Raw genomic sequence first — 21905 nt, 5'->3', positions numbered from 1 at the left:
TCTGTTTTGAAGGTGTACATTTACCAGGATAAACAAACTCATCATCAGCCCCTACTCTATCGTGACCTTCCGTACACTCGGTGGTAGGAGGATCAACGGCCTCATCATCGTCTTCGATCACACAGTTGTGTTTAGAGATGTGATAATGGGCTTTGTTAGCAGGTTTTTAATGGGTTTAAAAAAAAATGCTCATTTAGACCCATTTAGTTAAATGGGTTTTAAATGGATAGTTTTGTTAAGACACATTTATTAAAGAAAAAAAAATGCTCATTTAAATCTATTTAGTTAAATGGGTTTTAAATGGGTAGTTTTGTAAAGACCCATTTATTAAAGGGAGAATTAGGAAAAAAAAACACTTTGAACTTTTGTTTGTCCTATTAGGACTTTTGATATTTTTGGTCATTTTGAACATGTTTTACCTTTCTGTTATGGAAAATATAGTAAACTAAATTTAAAAAATATAAAAAATATGAAATCTATTGGAAACTTCAATATAACTATATATATGTTTAATTTTTTTTAAACAAAATAGTGGAATCATATTTTATTTAATCTTCTAGCTGGGTCAGAATACTTATTATGGCCATCTACCTAATCTAGAAATTGAATACTAAATATTATACTTTGATATATCCAGGGTATATAACGCAAACAAAAATTTCTTGTATATTCTATCTAGGCTAGAATTCGTTAGAATATCATCTAGCTAGATATCGTTAATCTATTACAACTTTATTACGTCTTATAGCCACAACTCTGTGATGTACCTATTCTTGTTTATGTGTTATAACATGTTATGCCTTTTACTTTATGTGACGCTTAGGGAAGAATAGGTTTTTCACCCATTCTACAGTGATATGCCCAACGTATGATACATATTATAGCTAAATCCGGTAAATACGGAAACTTCCATATTTCGGTTGATATCTTTCCTAAATCTACACTAAATCTATCATAAATCTCTCATAGTATCTTCTCTCCCAAGTTTTTTTCCTCCCAAGAATCCGTTTAGCCGTGTGGTGAAAGACGAAGACGGCAGCAGAAACAAGACAGGATCGTCCATTGAGGAAGTCATGGTCCACAGACTCTCTTGGTCTGCTCAGTAACAGCAACAGAATGGGGAAGACATGCGTTTGTGCTCCAACAAAGCAAAAAGGTTAATTCTGTTGCAGGCTACATCGTTCATCAGCCACCAGTCAAAGTGCAGCTACTACACAACTTGATCTCCCAAAGCCCTTGCGTTCTTCTAGTCATCTCGATGATTTATAATATACACACAATCTCTTGCGTTGTTGTTCGCATACACTAATGCTAAGTATTCACATGTATTATGTTAATTCTCTGAGAGAAAATAAAACTATCAAAACTTGTTTAATTCATATTCTTAGTACAAAAAAGCTAGATCAGTGTAAGTGAAGGTTCACTCTGTTGACATGCAGAAACTAATGGCAAATGTCATTGATACATATATTATAAAGCCTTTGATCAACCTGCAATATCTTCACATGCCTCTTCTTAATCTTTTAAGAACCGCCGAAAACCTGAATTAGGAAAAACAAAACCATAAATACAAAGAAATGCATCATTATCCTTTCAAGAAATAAGATATAAACAAAATACAGACCAATGCTAGGACATCTGTGGAGAGACCAGGTTTGCTCTGAGACACCTCATTTTTGAATGATGTCTTCTGTCTGAACTGACGAACCACCCTAGGTGGGAAGACTTATGCTGGTTCAGCGTTGCTGCCTGATTCTTCCTGAATCTTTAACTTCTGCCAAACATCAAAAACAGAGAATAACACATAACCAAACATCAAGTTAGAGTTTAGAGTAGAGAGAAAATCAATACAGTACCTTCAAAGAGTCAGCATGCTAGCACTAGCATGGATTACGAGTTTAAAAAAGGAACACAAAGCTGTAACTTAGAATGTTAGAAAAAGTGAGCGCCTTCTTCATTCGTTCATCAATCTCGGTCATGGCACGCGACTTCTCTACTTTTAGATAAAAAGTCCTTCTCTCTTTTAGCAGCAGACATAACCATATTCAATTTCTGTTCCTGTATAAGATGATTAATCAACCTAAAACTAATTTAGTTTAAGAAAGATGACAAATCATTTTTACAAAAATCTAGGGTTAAAAGAATCAATACAAGCAATTGCATACCTAGTGTGAAGAAATATGAGATTCAGATGAAACTGAAGAAAGAACACTTCGATTTCGTAATGAACCGAACCGTCCGACGAAACTCCTTTGGGAAGAACACTTCGATTTCGTTGTTCCGTGTGTGAGAACGAAGAGGAGGATGACAAAAACGAGGTTAGAGACGAAAGGTCCGACGAAACAATGATTTTCTCCAAGAACACTAAATCACCAGGGATGGAGTGAAGTAGAGATTCGGTGGAGAAGACAAGGTAAAAAAAATTAGGGTAAAGGGAAGTCATACCCATTAACCGTGTTTCTTCTTTTTTCCCTTTTTAATTAATCTAATACTAAATCAATTACAAAAATTATAATTTATTATTATTATTCATATTAATTTGTTATCCTAAGGGTATTATGGTATTCACAGGAATTAAAATCTTATTTTCCTAAAAAATCTGCTAAAAATCTTATTGAGACAAATCTAAGTTCAAAGTGTCTAATTTTTCCAATTTTTCCTTTATTAAATGGGTTCTACTTAAAATTAGTGGGGACCCTGTTAACCCATTTAACTTAATATAATTAATTATTTTTTTATAGGGAAATGTGATTGTATAGTTTTGGCGAAAAAATCGATTTTACGATTTTTACGGTTTTGGCGGGAAAACTCGATTTTTCGGTTTTGGCGGGAAAACTTGATTTTACGGTTTTGGCAGGAAAACTCGATTGTACAGTTTTTGGCATAAAACTCGATTTTTTACGGTTTTGGCGGGAAAACTTGATTTTACGGTTTTGGCGGGAAAACTCGATTTTACGGTTTTGGCGGAAAAACTCGATTTTTTTCTTTTTGGCGGGAAAACTCGATTTTACGGTTTTGGCGGAAAAAATCAATTTTGCGGTTTTAGAAAAAAACTTGATTTTACGGTTTTACCCGAACAATTTGATTTGCGTTTATATAATAAAAATCAGTTAAAATTTTTTACTTTTATCATTTATTTTTTGTTAAAAACCATAAAGTTAAAACAATTAAAAATTAAATCAACAATAGTTTAAATGGGTCTAAATGAGTTAGTACGAAATTTGTGGATCTAAATGAGTACCCCTAATAGACTTATTTTTAAATGGGTCTAAACGGGTATGGGTTTTAAATGGGGTGGGTCTTAAACGGGGTGGGTTTAAATGGGGTGGGTTTTACCATTTTAACATCCCTAGTTGTGTTTGTTATATTTTTTTGGTGGAGTAACCAGCACAACATCAACACTTTCGCCGGTTTCACAGCTACGAACACTTTCAACAAAATCATCATCATCTTCAAGCACACGATTGTGTTGGTTGTTAGGTTTTGGTGGAGTTAACAGAACAACATCAATCCCTTCTTCAGTATTTATTTTTTTGGTGTACGCAATTCTAGAAGTGCATATATAATCTCTTACTTCATCGGTGTTCACCTCGGAACGTCTCCGGATGCAAGCCTTTTTCGTTGATTTAGACCCGCCCGTAGCACTTGATCGTTGACCTCTACCAGACGCCCGGTTTTCCAGATCCTTGGCCTCTACCACTCGTCGGCCCAGATCGCCGATTACGATTAGTTCTAGACTGTCCACCACCCCCTTCTTTTTGGTGGACTTGCTTCAAAATCGTCATCGTCATCTTCATCTGTCACGCAATCATTTCTACAATACTCATGCCAATAATTATAGTCATAGTCGCCATCATCATCTTCATCTTCTCCCATATCATCTCCCTTGTTTTCTCCACTGTCGACTGCCATATCTGCTCCACGCAAACCAAACTGTTCATTGTCCACTGCCATCTCTGCTCCACAACTCTTTTCCTTATCTTGTACAATACAGTTTTCTTGAGCTCCTTATTTTTTCCATTATCCACATCCTGTGGTGGAGGATTAACTCCACATCCTCCTTCAACATTAGCTTCCTAAATTTTTCCATTATCCACCGCCAGATTTTCTCCACAAATATTTTTCTTCTCTTGTTCGCTAAAGTTATGTTGACGCGGAAACATTGAAGCATGATTAACCCCACATCCTGCATCAAAAGGTTCTCCGGATTTATCTTGATCCTTAGAATTTTCCCCCCACCTACCAATCTCTGTGTTAACTCCAAATGATGCTTCAATTGCTTCAAGGTCCTTTAGTAGAGCTTCATCATTGTCAGGAGCGCCGTCAGATGCATTAATTTGTGACATAATTACTCGTTCCGACCTTACAAATATCATTTCACCCCCAACAAACTCTCTAAATGTGACGAAGGCATTAACTGATTTGTCTGCTCGGTGAAGAGCCCTGAAAATTTTGTAATCAGTGTCGGTTGTTATCTGAACTGGTGCAGCTCCTACACCAACCATGTCACTCTCTCCATCATTCAGCCAATAGGAAATTTCAGCCGAAATTTCCCTTCCCAACAGACAATACTCCGCATAAATACTTTCTTTTAACCCGTCAACGCCTTTGATTTTCGAGCAATCAACTGTTCTACCCATTCTATCATTATCTATCTTGAAATATCAAGCTCCATTGTCATACATTATCCACCTTCCCGCCATTAGGACAATGTACGACTTAGAGAGACCTACACTCAAAGATATAGTTCCCGTTAAATTTTATCTGACAATAACACACACATTCCAACTCAATTTTGTGCCGAATCGGGATAAAACACAGTACCTTCACTGATGCTGTTACTGATTTCCTTCACTTTACCAAAAGAACTTTCACCGCAGCTCCGAACTCCGTTGGTAGTGTCCATCAATTTCAGATTTGGTGGATGCATCTCAGTGAAATCAGAGGCACAAAAGCTCTACTGCTATTAGGGTTCCTCTTTATCATCCACGTGTCTTTATTATGTCTCACCGTTAATGATTAAGCATACCCAAATCTTTATTATTATTATAATAACCCAACAAATCAACACAATTCTGGCGGGAAAAAGCAAGAAAAGGTCCCACATTTATCCAGGTAAAACCGGTTACCAGTCACGTAAAGTAACTCCGACTGGTTGCGAAAAAAAAAATTTCCTCCGGCGGAAGGTGGGGTCGGGGTCGCACGTGTGTAGAGCAGCTTTTCGTTGGATCCGAAAGTCTTTGGGTCGTTTTTAAAATGTTAAAAAATTAAGTTATGTGAGTCAGAAGTTAAAAGTTATTGGGACAAAAGGCCAAAACCGGAATCGATTATTACTCTCTCCCTTAGGTATGCAAAACGCAAATAAAAACTTGGGCCGACCCGATGTCACAATTAAAACTTTCGTGCGACCCACTTTGATAACCGACTCATCAATAATATAAACAAAAAAAGATGCATGTAAATATACTCCAACTTGTTAAGTTGTTAGTTATAGTTATATAGGTTTTATTATATGTTTTTGTTATTCTACTTGATAATTATAAAAGAATAATATATCCAAAAAGAAGGGTTATAAATCAAATTTTCATATTTTTGATTTTGAGTTTACTACTCCACAAAATTCCTTCTTGTTGTTAAATACTTTTAGCTCCTTTGAAGATATATACTAATTTTCATTTGCAGGAATGGCTGGCTATCCCTGTAATTGGGAAAACCTTAATATTAAAGTATTGCCAATCCACTTCTATATATATTTATTATTTTCGAAAAAATCAAATTTGTATGATATAAATTTATATTTTGGATTGTGTATCTACATTTAAATGTTACACATGAAGCGTTGTATTCAGTGTTCTGAAATCCGACCCGGACCCAAAATTTTAAGAATATAATTAAAATAAAATTTACATGAATATAATTTTATGAAAATAAGATAATTCATTCATATAACCCGCCTCGTATCAATTTCACTTATATTTTAAATTTTTAAATTTTAGTAAAAACTTATTTTTAATTTTTATATTGGTAACAATTTATTTTATTATTATATTTTTGTCAGAATATTATATAAATTAACTATTGTCATTCAACATGTTTCATACTTATAATTATTATAATATTATAATTTAAATATATATATATATTTATTTATATATTAAAATATGAAAATATTTATTATTTATAATTTATATATCTTATATTAATATTTTTTTTTAATATGTTGAAGTATGTTGTAAAATTCATGAATATATTTTATTCTGTTATTTTATAATTTATAAAATAGTTAACAAATGGGTTAAGTTACTTTATATTTATTAATTGGTGTAGTAATTTAATTATTTATATATATTATGTATATATAAATATTATAGAAATATGATTTCTTATTATATAAATGAAATATGAATTAATAATAGTTTTAAATTTTAGTTGATATTAATTATGATTTTATTATTTAAAAGTAAACATTAAAATGAAATGCATATTTACATTTTAATAAAAGATATTATTATAAAATGTAATCTTAGAAAAATATTCTTGAGAATATCTTTTTAAATATCTTATTTTGAAAATATTAAAATATTTGATTAAATATGATATATATTTAAGTAAGTTATTTGTGTGAGAAATAATAAGAAGTTAAATAAATGTAATATCCAACCTAGACTATTTGCAAGTAGATAAAAAAATTTTGGTTTTACTAGTATTGATACAAATGAATACTAATTTTGCATCTGTGGGCCACACTATATTAATTATATTTTTTAAAGGAGAAGACACATTAAGATAGCTTGCTATATGAGTTCTCACCAGTCGTCCATACCAACTTAAAGCTTAAAATATAAGTTTTATATTGTAAAAACATAAACAAGAGTATACATGTTTCTAAAATAGAGTTTTTCTATTTTATAAGAAAATATATAAATGAATATAGAAGCGGGTTGAGATGATTTTAGTAGTTCTAATTGCCATTTGAAAGTTTGATTAGCTCATTCAATTTATAAATGTAAACACTCTAACTTTTAGATATTTCAGCAGTTGGTTTCATGATTTTATCATTGCAATATGTCAGTTAGCAACGCCTCTCTTATAATTTGGCTTCAATCAAGTGCTTGGCTGCTGTCATGGTATATTATAATTTGGAAAATACTGAACTCTTAAGATTATAAAAATGAAAACGTCAAGCGTAAATTCGTGTTCATGCTTACCATTACGAAATGAACATTATATATACACAAACTGCGTCATTTTAAATACAAAAGCAAATCAAGACTCTCTAGCCATGTTACTGTGGATTCATGTTTCAGAATATGTATTTTATCAAACTCGGGTTGGTGGATAGAAATCGTTTTACATTTCAGCATATGATAATAATATTAGTAGTTCTTCTTTTCAACCACTTGTAATTGAACTATTTATTTATTTGTAGATTTCATATTATCCCCTGTATATTATTTGAGAAGCATTACAACTTCTTTTTGTAGCCACATGTCATCACTATAATGATTCTTAGAATCATTAGAGAAATATGTTGGTCCAACTAATTATATAATAAATTTTTTATTAAACTAACAATAAATTCATCATTAATTTACTTTATTATTTCCTTAAATAAAATTTATGGAATTGCCTAATGTGGCTAAAGTATATACGGCAATTAATGATTTGAATAATAAAGATTTGATAAAAAAAATAGTGTATTTTCTATCATATTTGTTAAATTTTAAACTATTAAATAAATTAAACAACCACAATAACCATAAAATAAAATTTAGATTTTTATGTATATGTTATATTTTGAATTTTTACAAACGGCTATAAATTACTAAAACTGTTAAAAGTCTCACATTCAAATTTTATGATCCATGGCTTAAAATTTTTGTTATGACAAAATACAAATGATTAAAAAATTATATAAGTAAAAAGTCTAATTTAATTAATTATTAAGATTAATATATTTATATCTTTTTAAATTAAACTATAAACCACATAAAATAAAATATTTTAGTTTCAAAATTTACTTTGAACAATTTTTTTGATAAAATTTTTGAACGATCATTGACAACTTATTTTATTTTTAAATTATAAATTATTAAAACTATTAATCCCACAATGAAAATTTTGTTATCAGTAATTTAAATTTTTTTCTATAAAAGATGCAAATGATCAAAAAAAACTATATGAGTAGAAATCATCATTTAATAGACATTAATATTAAAAATATACTAAAATATATTATCTATTTTAATATCATTTAAATTTAATAACATATCCTATCAAATATAAAAAAAAAAAAATTTGGATTAATAAAATTTTTTTTTTTTAATTTTAATAGATTTTACTTTTAACATTAAAACGACTTTTTTTTTTAATTTTTATAGATTTTAATTTTAACATTAAAACGAAAATTATTATAATTTATAATTTAAATTCAACATAATTGGTAAATTAAGGGTACTTTGGTATTTTACAAGATCTAAAATCCTATTTTCCTAAAATATCTTCTAGAAATCCTAATGTGACAAATCCAAGTTCAAAGTGTCCTATTTATCCAATTTTCCCTAATAACTAACTATAACTATTTGACTCAAGCTTCAACATGAAAGGAAACCATTCCTTCAAAAGTTTGTATTAAAATTATGAACACTATTTTCTATTATAGGAAACTAGCGTTGACTTGCTCTCAAAATGATACATGACTTTATTTGCCAACAATATACATGACTTTATTGGCCGAAAACAGATGAAGAAGAACAAAACAACGCATACGAATATAAATTGATCTGATCATCGAGGTTTAAAATGTCATTTAAACGAGAACTTTTTTTTACTAAAGACATCTAACATATTATATTGTTTTCCCTCGGTGAAAATAACTTTTCCTAAGAAATACATTTAATATAAATAAAAATGAAATATGCAATGCCCCGACCGTCCACGGTTAATGGGCCACGCCGTTTACTTGGCATGTGGGCCCCATTCCATCCGATGTTCGGTTCGAAAGCTCGAAATCATTCGTTATTAACTCTGACATCACCACCCGATATTTTTCCGTGTTTTGGTCTCACTTGCACAATATCGTGAATCACTTCCCGATAGGCCACCTATCTTTTCACTACTTTAGCTCAAGCACGATTAACTCTGGAGTTCTAACCGGATGTGTGCAGGAAAAGGGAAGCACACTTTGGAGACATAGGTAGTCAAATCAATTATCTTAAGCATTTTCAAATATCACAACTCGGGATATTACAATTCACACATTCTCAAAGAACGCAATGTCCTCGTTGCACCCCACGACAGGTCTCAAGACGCCTCTCGGGTCAGAACCGAGATGGCTAACCAGCTCTGACACCATTTGTAACGACCCGACCGCCCACGGCTAACAGGGACCCACACCCGGGCCGTATCCCATCCGACGGTTGGTGCTTTAATTTTTCTGAATGCTCGAAATCATTGTTTACTAACCTGCAATCACCACCCGACCTTTCCTCGTGTTTGGCCTCACACGCACGGTATTGCGATCACTTTCCGATAGATCACCCATCCTTTCACTACTTCAGCTCAAGCACGCTTAATTCTAGAGTTCTAAATGGATGTGTGCCGGAAAAGGTAAGCACACTTTGGTGACATAAGTAGTCAAATCAATTCTCTTAAGCATTTTCACATATCACAATTCGGGATGTTACAAAATAACTAGAAAAATTGTTTGAGTTAACCTTTTCTATCATCTAAAAAACCATCTTTTTTTTTGAAACACTATCTAAAAGATCATCTATAAAATAAAATTTTCTGTAAAATCATCGAGAAGAAAAAACAAAGTTAACAGAGATGTTATGAGTCAAATTTTGATTTCATTCCAATGGTAATCTTGCCATCCATCATAAAGGAGTGGAATGAAACCAAAATTTCATGTTCGGTTTTAAATTAGAGAAGTTAAAATGTAAACTGATGAATCGACGTTGACTAAAACTCTTAGTCTTCAAAACTAACGATGCTGGTCTGATTCCTGCCACCCTCTCTAAATTTTAATTGTCTCCTTTTTATTATAGATAATTTTCTCTATTTGAATTCTCCGATAGCAATTGTGTATTGGAATAAATTCACTTCTGCACACAATTGCTAAAAAGATTTTGTACATTAAGCAATTGAGAAGTTAAAAAGCGAAAAGCCTTCATTGTTTAAGGAAAATTTTCATGTTTACCACTTTCATGGTAACATTATTCATCTTTACTATACTACTAAAGGGACATTTTCAAAAATATATTCTTCATTAAGTGGCAAAAGACTCGTATATCCTTGTTCTCTATAAATATAAAATAAATAATTATTTAAATAAATAAAAATAAATAAAATAAATAAATAAATGTTTTCGAATTATACTTTTTTCAAATCCAAACTTTATAATAATTGTTTTTTGAATTTTTTTCAAATTTTCTTTTCGAAAATCAAAAATTATGTTTGAAACTATTTTTCAAATTTTTTTAGTATTTTTTATGTATTTATTTATTTATTTATTATAATTCTAAATTTCACATATCAAAACCCTACCCACCACTCAACTCTAAAACCCTAAGTCTAGATTATTAACCATATGATTATAAATGTCTTTTGCCTTTTATTAAAAGTAAGAGTAAAAGTGGTTTATGTAAATATGAAAAGTGGTACTATGAATGTGGTATTTTTGACAATTTTCCATTGTGTAATGAATAAGTAAATGTCTTCTAAAGTTTTGATATAAAGTTCAAATCGTAATGGACGCAATATCAATATAAATATATTGGTATTTATCTATTAGTTCTATTTCTATATATTATATAGAATATATTTTTATTCTATTTAGAAAAAGATATGAAATAAATAGAAAAAGAAAGAAATGCTTACTGCTTTAAGATTTAATATTAAACAGATACATTTTAGACTATTAGTTATAGACTTCTTTCTATTATATATACTTACCTTAATATATTTCTATTTTTTAATCATTTTTTTCTTGAATACCTTCTTTCAAAAAGTTTTTTTGCTTCATCGGTTAATGTCTTGGTAGAGGCTATTATTTCCTGGAAGTTAAAGGGTATGTTTACTAGAGAAGTTAAAAATATAAATCTGTTTAATCTAGGGCGACTAAAACTTTTACCTTTCCAAGCTAACGATGCAGGTTCTATTCTCCCTGTACGCTCCAAATTTTAAATTGTTCCCTTTTTCAGTATAGACAATTTTATGTATAAGGATGGTCTAATAGCAATTGTGTATTGAACCCCTAGAGAGCTTGTTCCTCCATGTGTACCAGCGACCACATCACTGTTGGACCATGATTTGTACCAAATCATTCCCATTATAATTATATGTTATTTATTATAGAGAAGACGTTAAAAGAGTTTGTTTAAATCTCCTAATATCTAGGCTTCGTGAGATCACAATAATGGGTAAAAGCGAGACTTGTGGAGCACGTGTAACAGAACACCATTCATCTCCAAATCCTATAAAAAGAGAAAGAGATGACTTTGGTAAGTATCCTCTTGTTTTCCGATCGAACACTTGACAAGAAACAAGAGCACTAACCTCGAGACCAAAGCAGACACGCTTCCACTCTTCCCCATTCCTATAAAAAAAGAAGCTCGTATTTATGAGCTCAAGACCATGATTAACTACACCGACGTTCCGTTAATCGAATACATTCATGTATTCCGAGACGCTGAGAAGCAAGGATGTTCACACTAAACCTGATCTTACGAGATCGTGATCAGCCAATCCGAGATCCTGAGCTCATTACTCTCACCCGTAAATGATGTCCCACACGAGACCGACGAAGCCGACATCTTACTCAAGACCAATGAAACTGACATCTCTTTCGAGATGATGATAATCGAACTACGTATAGTCTTGATCCCATGATGGGTACGTAGGCAGCTCGTTCTCGAGTTCAGTCACAATCTTCCTTCTCCCGATATCTCTATGATATTCGACCCGCGAATATAGTCCATTTTCGCCGACTCAGACCTGACTACATCGTTGTGTTCTGAGGATATTTATGCCCACACCCTTTTCCTTCCCTAGATTTAACATTCAATCACTACAAAATACTTAGTGTAGATTTTAGAATCTACATTTTGGCGCCAACTGTGGGTAAGAAAAATGAAAACATCCTTGCTAGGAACCTGATCTAAGGCTTATAAGCACGGAAATGGGTCCATCTCATATGGTGTCCGATACCACCAAACGAGCCATCACACCACGGTGGCATTGATCTTGCTAGATCATAAACGAGAAACAAAACATGACATTCGACTCCGACCTCAGCCAAATCGAATCTCCATTACTGATAAAAAAAAGTAATTCATCTCGTCGAGTTTCACCGATAACGCCCTCAAACTATAGTAGACCGATGATGAATTTTGATCGCCCGACCTTCCGAGTTCAGCGAGCCCGAGATCGATCTGTCGAACGAATATCTAGAACAAACGAAGAAAAGAAAATGACTTCGCCACGCGCCGAGCAACGACTTCTCCACACGCCGAGCAACGACTTCCTTGATCAAAAAATGATCAGAAGTGAGGACAAATCTTGAAGAGATCAAATTACAATATCTAGAGCGCACCTGGACTGTGCGCAAGAACTAAGTACATTCTATTCTCAAAATTTGAGATCAAGGAGGCGCCAAGAAATCAGATTCCCCCAATTCCCAAAGAAGAAGAGCGTGAGCTCCTAAAAGACCGCTCAACAAGACACCATGTTGGAGGACAGAAACAATTATAAACAGATATATTATTATCATAACAAGGATCTTCCACCTTGAAGAAGACATAATGCTAATGGAAAAGAAAAGATCTGAAACACACATGCCTACCCCATAACGATGGTGTAATGACCCAGTCCCATGAAGTATGTCGTCATCACGATAGAGGAGGGATGAGCCACCGTTATTGTACCATCTTCTTCTTCAATCTCTCCCACGCTCGTGCACTTTACCATCGAAGGAGGCGTAATGCAATCACCACTAAGAACCGCGTATTGCGACCTCTGACGTCATCGACCACCACAGCTCGAGGTCTGGAGTTGTTGTAGCCAACCAGAGACCTGTGATGCCCTTGTAAGAGTCATCGCTAGTCATCGTCGATTAGACCCGAGCAAGTGTCATCACGATCTTGTTTTTTTCTTGTGTCCTAAGCTTTGTTCTCCCACCACCAAATGATTGCTTAACACGAGCCATCAATCGGGAATTCATATAACGAGCTAAGGGTCATATTCCATATTTTATTGTTCAGAAAGTAATAATTATTAAATTCGATGTTAGAAACTTTCAGAAATCTCATCCAAGTCAACCGCTCTTGGAGAAAACATTGATGAGTCCAAGATGGTTAAGAAATTTCTTAAGTGCTTGCCAAGGAAGAAGTACATTCATATAGTTGCGTCTTTAGAACAAGTACTTGACCTCAAGACTACTAGTTTTGAGGACATCATCGGACGCATGAAAGCCTATGAAGAACGTATTGCGGAAGAAGAGGAAGATACACGAGATGATCAAAGCAAACTGATGTATGCAATCACAGAAGCACAGCCACAACAGTATCATCAGCAAACTCGCGACTCCAATGGTTATTACAGAGGCAGGGGCCGCGGCGGTCGCTACTCTAACAAAGGAGGAAGAGGTAGAGGCCGATCTTATATTGAGTTTGACATGACGAAGATAACTTGTTACAGATGCGACAAGATTGGCCACTTCGCGTCCCATTGTCCTGATCGCTTGCTCAAGTTGCAGGAAGCATTAGAAACAAAATATGATGATACTCAAGAAGCTGAAGAACTAATGGTTCATGAAGTTGTCTACCTCAACGAGAAAAACGTGAATCCACAAGAATTTGAGACAAGCTTGGACAAAGACAATATATGGTATCTAGACAACGGCGCCAATAACCATATGATTAGGAATCGAACCTACTTTCAATCGTTGAACGAAGCTACTACCGGGAAAGTAAGATTTGGAGATGATTCGCGCATCGACATCAAAGGCAAAGGATCAGTTATGTTCTACAGCAAATCCGGAGACAAGAAGATCATATCCGACGTGTATTTCATACCGGACTTGCGAAGCAACATCATTAGCTTGGGCCAAGCCACAGAAGCGGGTTGTGATGTGAGGATGAAGAATGACTATCTTACTCTACGAGACAAAGAAGGAAGGTTAATAACAAGAGCACAGAGGTCTAAGAACAGACTGTATAAAGTAGTCATCGATATGGTTGATACACAATGTCTTCAACTAAAGTGTGTAAGTGAAGCTGAGAAGTGGCATGCTCGCCTTGGTCACATTGGGCGAGACTCGATGAGTACGATGATCAAGAAAGAGCTAGCTATTGGAATTCCAAAGATGAAAGTTGAGAAGGAAACATGTTCTTCATGTCTACTTGGGAAGCAATCAAGACACATGTTTCCTCAAGCAACCTCTTACCACGCGACAAACCTACTAGAGCTGGTACACAGTGACCTTTGTGGCCCAATCACACCGCCTACGTCATCCAGGTTCCGGTACATATTTGTATTGATTGACGACCACTCCCGTTATATGTGGTCTATACTTCTCAAGGAGAAGTCAGAGGCATTCGAGAAGTTCAAAAAATTCAAAGCCATAGTTGAGAAGGAAACTGGAGCCTCGATAAAAACGTTTAGGACTGACAGGGGGGGAGAATTTGTGTCAGGAGAGTTCCAAGCATTCTGTGAAACATCAGGGATCGTAAGACATTTGACTGCTCCATATTCACCGCAACAAAACGGCGTGGTGGAGCGAAGAAACAGAACCCTCTTGGGAATGACCAGAAGCATTCTAAAGCATATGGAGATGCCTAACTACCTATGGGGAGAAGCTGTGAGGCATGCGACTTATCTAATAAACAGAGTGGCAACTCGTGTTCTAAGTGTGACGCCGTACGAGCTTATGAAGAGCAAAAGACCAAACGTTGAACATGTTCGAATATTTGGATGCATTGCCTACGCGAAGATAGAACGCAACCACCTCAAGAAGCTTGACGATAGATCACGCATGCTGGTACATCTTGGAACAGAACCGGGGTCGAAAACATACATACTACTTGATCCAGTCAATCGAAAGGTAGTGGTGAGTAGAGATGTGTTCTTTGATGTAAGCAAAAGCTGGAACTGGAAGAACTGCGTCATAAATTCTGACGAACCTCAGGAATTTGATATCTCGTTTGGAGATTTTGGGAACAGAGGAATTCAAAGGAACGATTGGAAGCTTGAGAAGCAAGGAACCGGAGTGGAAGGAAGCGACAGTGATGTCATCAGTGACGAAGTTGATGTTGTAAAGGAGCAGGAAGAAGACGGATCAGAAGAAGAACAAGAGGCAAATCCATTGCGAAGATTGACGAGAGAGAGCAAAAGACTAGGCTATCTTGACGACTACATACTCCTGGCTGAGCTAGATGGATAACGTTTGTTGTTAACTATCAACGATGAACCATGGAGTTATAGCGAGGCAAGTGAGCTAAAAGTCTGGAACGATGCTTGTGATGATGAGATCAAGTCTATTGTCAAAAACAAAACATGGGAATTGGATGATCTTCCATCTGGAGCAAAAGCCATAGGGCTTAAATGGATCTTTAAGATTAAAAGAAACGCAGATGGATGCATCAACAAGTACAAGGCGAGATTAGTGGCGAAGGGTTATATACAGAGGCATGGAATTGATTTTGATGAAGTATATGCATCTGTAGCACGTATAGAGACCATAAGGTTCTTGATTGCGTTGGCTGCTTCAAGAGGATGGGAGGTGCATCACTTAGACGTAAAAACAGCTTTCTTACATGGTGACTTAAAAGAAGATGTATACGTTCTCCAACCAGAAGGTTTCGTTATCAAGGGCAAAGAGAGCAAAGTGTACAAACTACATAAAGCTCTCTACGGGTTACGACAAGCCCCTAGGGCGTGGAATGAAAAGATCAATAATGTTCTTGGGGAGTTGAATTTTGTGAAGTGTACTAAGGAACCGGCGCTGTATCAACGTCAATATAAGGATCAATATCTTCTCGTTGCAGTGTACGTTGACGATCTCCTTGTTACTGGATCAAGTGTAGACCTCGTAGAAGACTTCAAGAGAGGAATGTCGAGTAAGTTTGACATGAGTGACTTAGGACGGCTTACATATTATCTCGGAATAGAGGTTGTGCAACACGCAGATGGGATCACTTTATGTCAAGAGAGGTATGCGAGGAAAATTCTTGAAGAGACAGGGATGGCAGATTGTAATCTAGTTCACGCACCCATGGAACCTAGTCTGAAGATGTCAAGGTCACAAGAAGAAGCAAGTATAGATGAAAAGGAATACAGAAGAAATATTGGGTGTCTTAGGTACTTGCTTCACACACGTCCAGATCTTTCGTTTAGCGTCGGGATTCTAAGCAGATATATGCAGTCACCTAAGCAGTCACATGGAGCTGCGTTAAAACAAATCTTGAGGTATCTGCAAGGTACTCTTGCGCATGGTTTGATGTTTCAGCGAACTACAAGCGACACAAAGTTAGTTGGATACTCGGATAGTAGTAAAAATGTTGATGAAGATGATGGTCTTTCAACGACTGGACATGTCTTTTATTACGCAGACAGTCCCATCACGTGGTGTTCCACCAAGCAGGAGACAGTCGCATTGTCGTCGTGTGAGGCTGAGTTTATGGCAGCAACAGACGCAGCAAAACAGAGAAGAAGATCACGAAGACAACCATCTATGTCGACAACAAATCTGCAATATCACTGACCAAAAACCCTGTGTTCCATGGACGAAGCAAACACATTCATCGTCGCTACCACTTCATTAGAGAATGTGTTGAGAACGAGTTGATCAACGTCAAGCATGTTCCCGGGGTAGAGCAAAGAGCAGACATTTTGACAAAAGCACTTGGAAGATTGAAGTTTAAAGAGATGAGAAAGATCGTTGGAGTTAAAGATTTGTCAAAGATGGTTTTCAAGTTTAAGGGGGAGATTGTTGGAGATAAACTTGAAAGATAACTTAGAGACCAAATTATCATTATCCTATTTAAGTTGTGTTTTAGATAAGGATGGTTTTACTAATGAGATTAGGAAATCTTAAGATCTATATAAGGAGATGTCAACTTGTGACATAACTTGTGAGTTTAGAGAGATCTTTGTGAGAGTTTAAGTTTTGAGATATTTTTTTAAACTAATAAAAATTGAGTTATTCTTAATTGATTTTGAGTTACTACTATAAGCGGCTCCTCCTCCACGGTCTCTCTCACTCGTCTCTCCACCCATTCTTGACCTATATATTCGTGGTTCTTTCCAAAAGTTTTGTGGATTTTTTCACTCAGATCTCTATCATCTATATATAAAGGAAATGAGTTGCAAGATTTTAGCTGTGAACTCATGGTCTATTTGGTTAACCTAGCTAGTAGCTACTACATCATGTAGATACATTATTTTATGTCCGTATATTTTTATGTTCTTATGAAAATTCAGGTGGATACATTATTTTATACTTTATTTTACTATGCGTATTTAACCTGTTTTTCACTAAAAGAAGTTATTACAGACCCAACAAGAGTTAAAAGTAATCTCAAAACTTGTAATTCGCATCCTCTGCAGTAACTAAAACCATCGATAAAGAAGTGAGAAACACACTCCCCTCTTTTGGAGAAATCGCCTATCACAGATAGATGAACTGTTTAGGCGAATGGTTTGCTTCAAAATGTTAAATACCTTTGTGTTTAAAAGTCTTCAAATCACAACTTCTAAATTAAGTTGCATTTCATATTTGTGCTAGAATGAATCTTACATTTAATTTTTTTTTTAAAAGCTTACGAGTATTAATCATTATTGGCATGTGAAATAATGTAGAAGTCAAACCAGCCCATTAAAAGGAAGTCCTAGGAATATGAGAAATTTAATGAATACTCTACCCACTATACTAACTTCATTCACCATCACTATTTAATTATGCTACAATTCTTTCTCTTTTATTGTGCTCCTGACACCCTTTTATATTTACGATTATTCTTGCAGTTGTTAAGAGAACGATTATTGATAATTTTGTAGTGGAAGAAAAAATAGTTGATTTTCTTAACTAAGAAAAAAATATGTTAATTTTAATAAACACTACAAAATAACAAAAATAAAAATATCATCAAGTCCTCTTTCGTATGGTAACACAACAACTCAAGTTTTTCCTTGCTAGTCACAGCTGGTTGTCACGGCCCGTTTTACCCAAAATGTCCATGAAGACAACCAAAGATCGGGTCGGGCCAAAGGTGAATCAAGTCCACTCCACTAAGTATTTTCTTAAGCTTTAAGTCTTTTGTAAAATATCTTAGGTATGGAGAAGTGTAGAAAAGTGTAGAAGGTTGTGGAACACTTGAGAAGAAGTTTCACAACCGTTAGATCGGTTTGATCTGAACCGTTCGTTGAGGAAGAGAAAGTGTATATAAAGGGGATCACCCCTCACTTGTAAGGACACCAAGTTTTAATAAGAAAACACTTCTACAAACTCTCTCTAAAAACGTCCATATTCTCTCTCTAAGTGCTGAGCGAGTTGTCCAAAAGGCTGACTTAGCAAACCACAAGGGTGAAAGTTGCTAAGGCCGCACGTCCTGATTGCTGTGAAGAAATCAGTCCGTGACAGTTGGTATCAGAGCCAGGTTTACGATCCAGACAAGGGGAGACTCTGTCCTTGTAAAGAAAATGGCTAAGGGAGACAAACCAAAAGAGGTAAGTTCTCAGTCCGGCGTGGAGGAGCGCGGACGGGAGGCTACGGCCACACGTGCTGGCACCCAGCGGGAAAAGAGTGTTTCTCGTGAGGCTTTGGGGGTGGCTGTGGGCGAGATTGGTGAGAAGCTCGAGAGGGTCGAGCATACCGTCACTGAGCTAGAGAGTGTTGTGTTTGGTGGGCTTGAGGAGGTCAAGCAAAATGCTGCCGACTTGGACTCTCGGTTCATTCGACTCGAGGAGTTGGTGACGGGATCCATGCAGGCGTTGCGTGATGACATTTTGTGTTCGGTGGGCTTGAGGAAGTCAAGCAAAATGCTGCCGACTTGGACTCTCGGTTCATTCGGCTCGAGGAGCTGGTGACGGGATCCATGCAGGCTTTGCGTGACGACATCGAGGGGATGAAGGCACGCTTTACTGCAATGGAGGAAGACATCACGCTGGTCAAGAGGGCTAGTGTGAATGCTGAAGCCGTTGGCGGAACCAGTATTGGTAAGATTGAATTTCCAAAACCAAACCGGTTCAACGGTGTACGGGATGCCAAGGAGGTCGAGAATTTCCTTTGGCAGATGGAGATATACTTTGACAATCTCAACCTGGTGGCTGAGAATGCAAAGGTTAGGGCCGCTACGTCTTACCTGTCGGACACAGCCATGCTATGGTGGCGAAGGAAACATTCCGAGATCGAGCAAGGAACATGCCGGATTGAAACTTGGGATGATTTCAAGAAAGAGTTGAAGCGACAGTTCTACCCAGAGAACGTTGTATACGAGGCCCGTAAGAAGTTGAGGGAACTTCGACAGCGTGGCTCGATCCGGGACTATGTGAAGGAGTTCACAACGCTCATGCTTCAGATTCCGAACATGACCGCGGAGGATCTTGTGTTCTACTTCACCGATGGACTGCAATCTTGGGCCAAGCAAGAGTTGCAGCGTCGGGGAGTTAAGACGGTGGACGAAGCCATCGCGGTGGCCGAGTCTCTGACTGACTTCCGTACCTCTGGGGCGTCCGAGTCCTCAAAGAAGAAGGAACAAGGCGTGGCTAAAGGTGGGGGAGCGAGACGGGATACTGCCCGACCATCCAGCTCAAGGAGTTTTGACAAGGGTGCTCGTCGGGAAGACTTCGAGGCAAAGAAAAAGTCCTTTGTTCCGAAGGGAGGATGCTTTGTGTGCAAGGGGCCACATGCAATGAAGGACTGCCCGAAGATGGGGTCTTTATCGGCTATTATGGAGAGTCGTGACACCGAGACTCCAGGAGAAGAACCAGGAAAGATGGGGTCGTTGCAACTTCTCAACGCCCTGAAGGCTAACCCGGGAGTGAAGCCAACGAGCAAGGGGCTCATGTACGTGGAAGCTCGGATTAACGATAAGCCAACCCGAGTGTTGGTGGACACGGGTGCCACTCACAACTTCATGACAACAGACGAAGCTGTGAGACTTGGTGTCAAGTGGTCCAAGAAAGATGGTTGGATGAAGACGGTGAACGCAAGGGCTCAACCCGTCGATGGTATAGCTCGAGGGGTCAGGATGAGGCTTGGAAGCTGGAGCGGTCCGGTGAACTTCTCAGTCGTTCCCATGGACGATTTCAAGGTAGTCTTGGGTATGGATTTCATGAGACAAGTCTCAGCCGTACCCATGCCTGCGTTGAGCTCGGTATGCATTTTCGAGAAGGGATCACCGTGCATGATTCCGGCCTTGGAAGAAAACACCGACGTAATGAGGCAGCTATCGGCGATGCAACTCACCAAGGGGGTGAAGAGGGGTGAACCCACGTTTTTGGCAATGATAAAGGTGGAGGATGAGTCCAATAACATGGAGGATATCCCTCAAATCATCAAAACGGTCCTTGAGGAGAACAAGGACGTTATGCCGGCGAAGCTGCCCGAGAAGTTACCACCAAGGAGGGCGGTGGACCACCAGATCGAGTTGGAGCCTGGAGCCAAACCACCATCTATGGCGCCTTATAGAATGGCTCCATCCGAACTGGAGGAGTTACGGAAACAACTCGATGAGTTATTATCGACGGGGAAGCTGAGACCGTCGAAGGCACCTTATGGGGCCCTAGTCTTGTTCCAAAAGAAGCATGATGGCTCATTGAGGATGTGCGTGGACTACCGGGCCCTTAATAAGGTAACGATCAAGAACCGTTATCCCATTCCGCTGATTGCTGACCTATTCGATAGACTTGGTGGGGCGAAAGTCTATACAAAGATGGACTTGCAGAAGGGTTACTACCAAGTCCGGATAGCGGAAGGGGACGAACCGAAGACTGCATGCATAACGCGGTATGGGTCGTTCGAGTGGCTGGTAATGCCATTCGGTCTTACGAACGCCCCCGCCACATTTTGCACCCTGATGAACCAGATCCTACAGCCCTACTTGGATCGGTTCGTGGTGGCATACTTGGACGATATCGTTATCTACAGCAACTCGATGGAGGAGCATGTGGAGCACTTGCAGACCGTATTTCGGGTTCTCCGCGAGAACGAGTTGTTTGTGAAGCGAGAGAAGTGTTCTTTCGCCACAGAAGAAGTTCAGTTCCTTGGCCATGTTATCGGCCATGGAAAGCTGAAAATGGATGAACCGAAGGTCAAAGCAATTATGGAGTGGGAGGCCCCAACCAAGGTAACGGAGTTGCGATCTTTCCTTGGTCTGGTCAACTACTATCGTCGGTTCATCGAGGGGTATTCAAGAAAGGTGGCACCACTGACGGACCTTCTCAAGAAAGGGAAAACATGGGACTGGTCCGAACCGTGCCAAGAAGCCTTCGAGGGACTAAAGACCGCGGTAAGCCAAGAACCTGTCCTGGCCTTACCCGACTTCAGTCTCCCTTTCGAGTTACACACGGATGCCTCCGACTTTGCCATCGGGGAAGTGCTGATGCAAAATGGACATCCAATTGCCTTCGAAAGCCGCAAGCTCAATGAGACTGAACGGCGGTACACGGTTCAAGAGAAAGAGATGACTGCGATAGTCCCTTGTATGCGAGTTTGGAGACACTATCTTCTTGGAGCACATTTCTCGGTCAAGACGGACAACGTGGCGACAAGTTATTTCCAGACCCAGAAGAAGTTGTCCCCAAAACAAGCAAGATGGCAAGACTTCCTGGCTGAGTTCGATTACACTTTGGAGTACAAGCCAAGAAAGGTGAATATGGTGGCCGATGCACTAAGTCGGAAGGTA

The 21905-nt window shown here is 37.3% G+C and overlaps 1 protein-coding gene across 1 annotated transcript in view; it reads left to right on the top strand.

The window, feature by feature from the left end:
* Positions 1-19094: 19094 nt before the first annotated feature.
* The window catches only part of LOC106302623, a 6302-nt gene continuing 3491 nt past the window's right edge, over positions 19095-21905 (top strand). Inside the window, exon 1 of the mRNA XM_013739090.1 lies at positions 19095-21902. Coding sequence (XP_013594544.1) covers positions 19095-21902 — 2808 coding nt within the window. The remainder of the gene's footprint in view (positions 21903-21905) is intronic.

The sequence above is a fragment of the Brassica oleracea genome, chromosome C7, assembly GCF_000695525.1.
Source record: "Brassica oleracea var. oleracea cultivar TO1000 chromosome C7, BOL, whole genome shotgun sequence".
Classification (NCBI taxonomy): Eukaryota; Viridiplantae; Streptophyta; class Magnoliopsida; order Brassicales; family Brassicaceae; genus Brassica; species Brassica oleracea.
The sequence above is the reverse complement of the archived record's forward strand: the minus strand, read 5'-3'. Positions and strand labels throughout refer to the sequence as shown.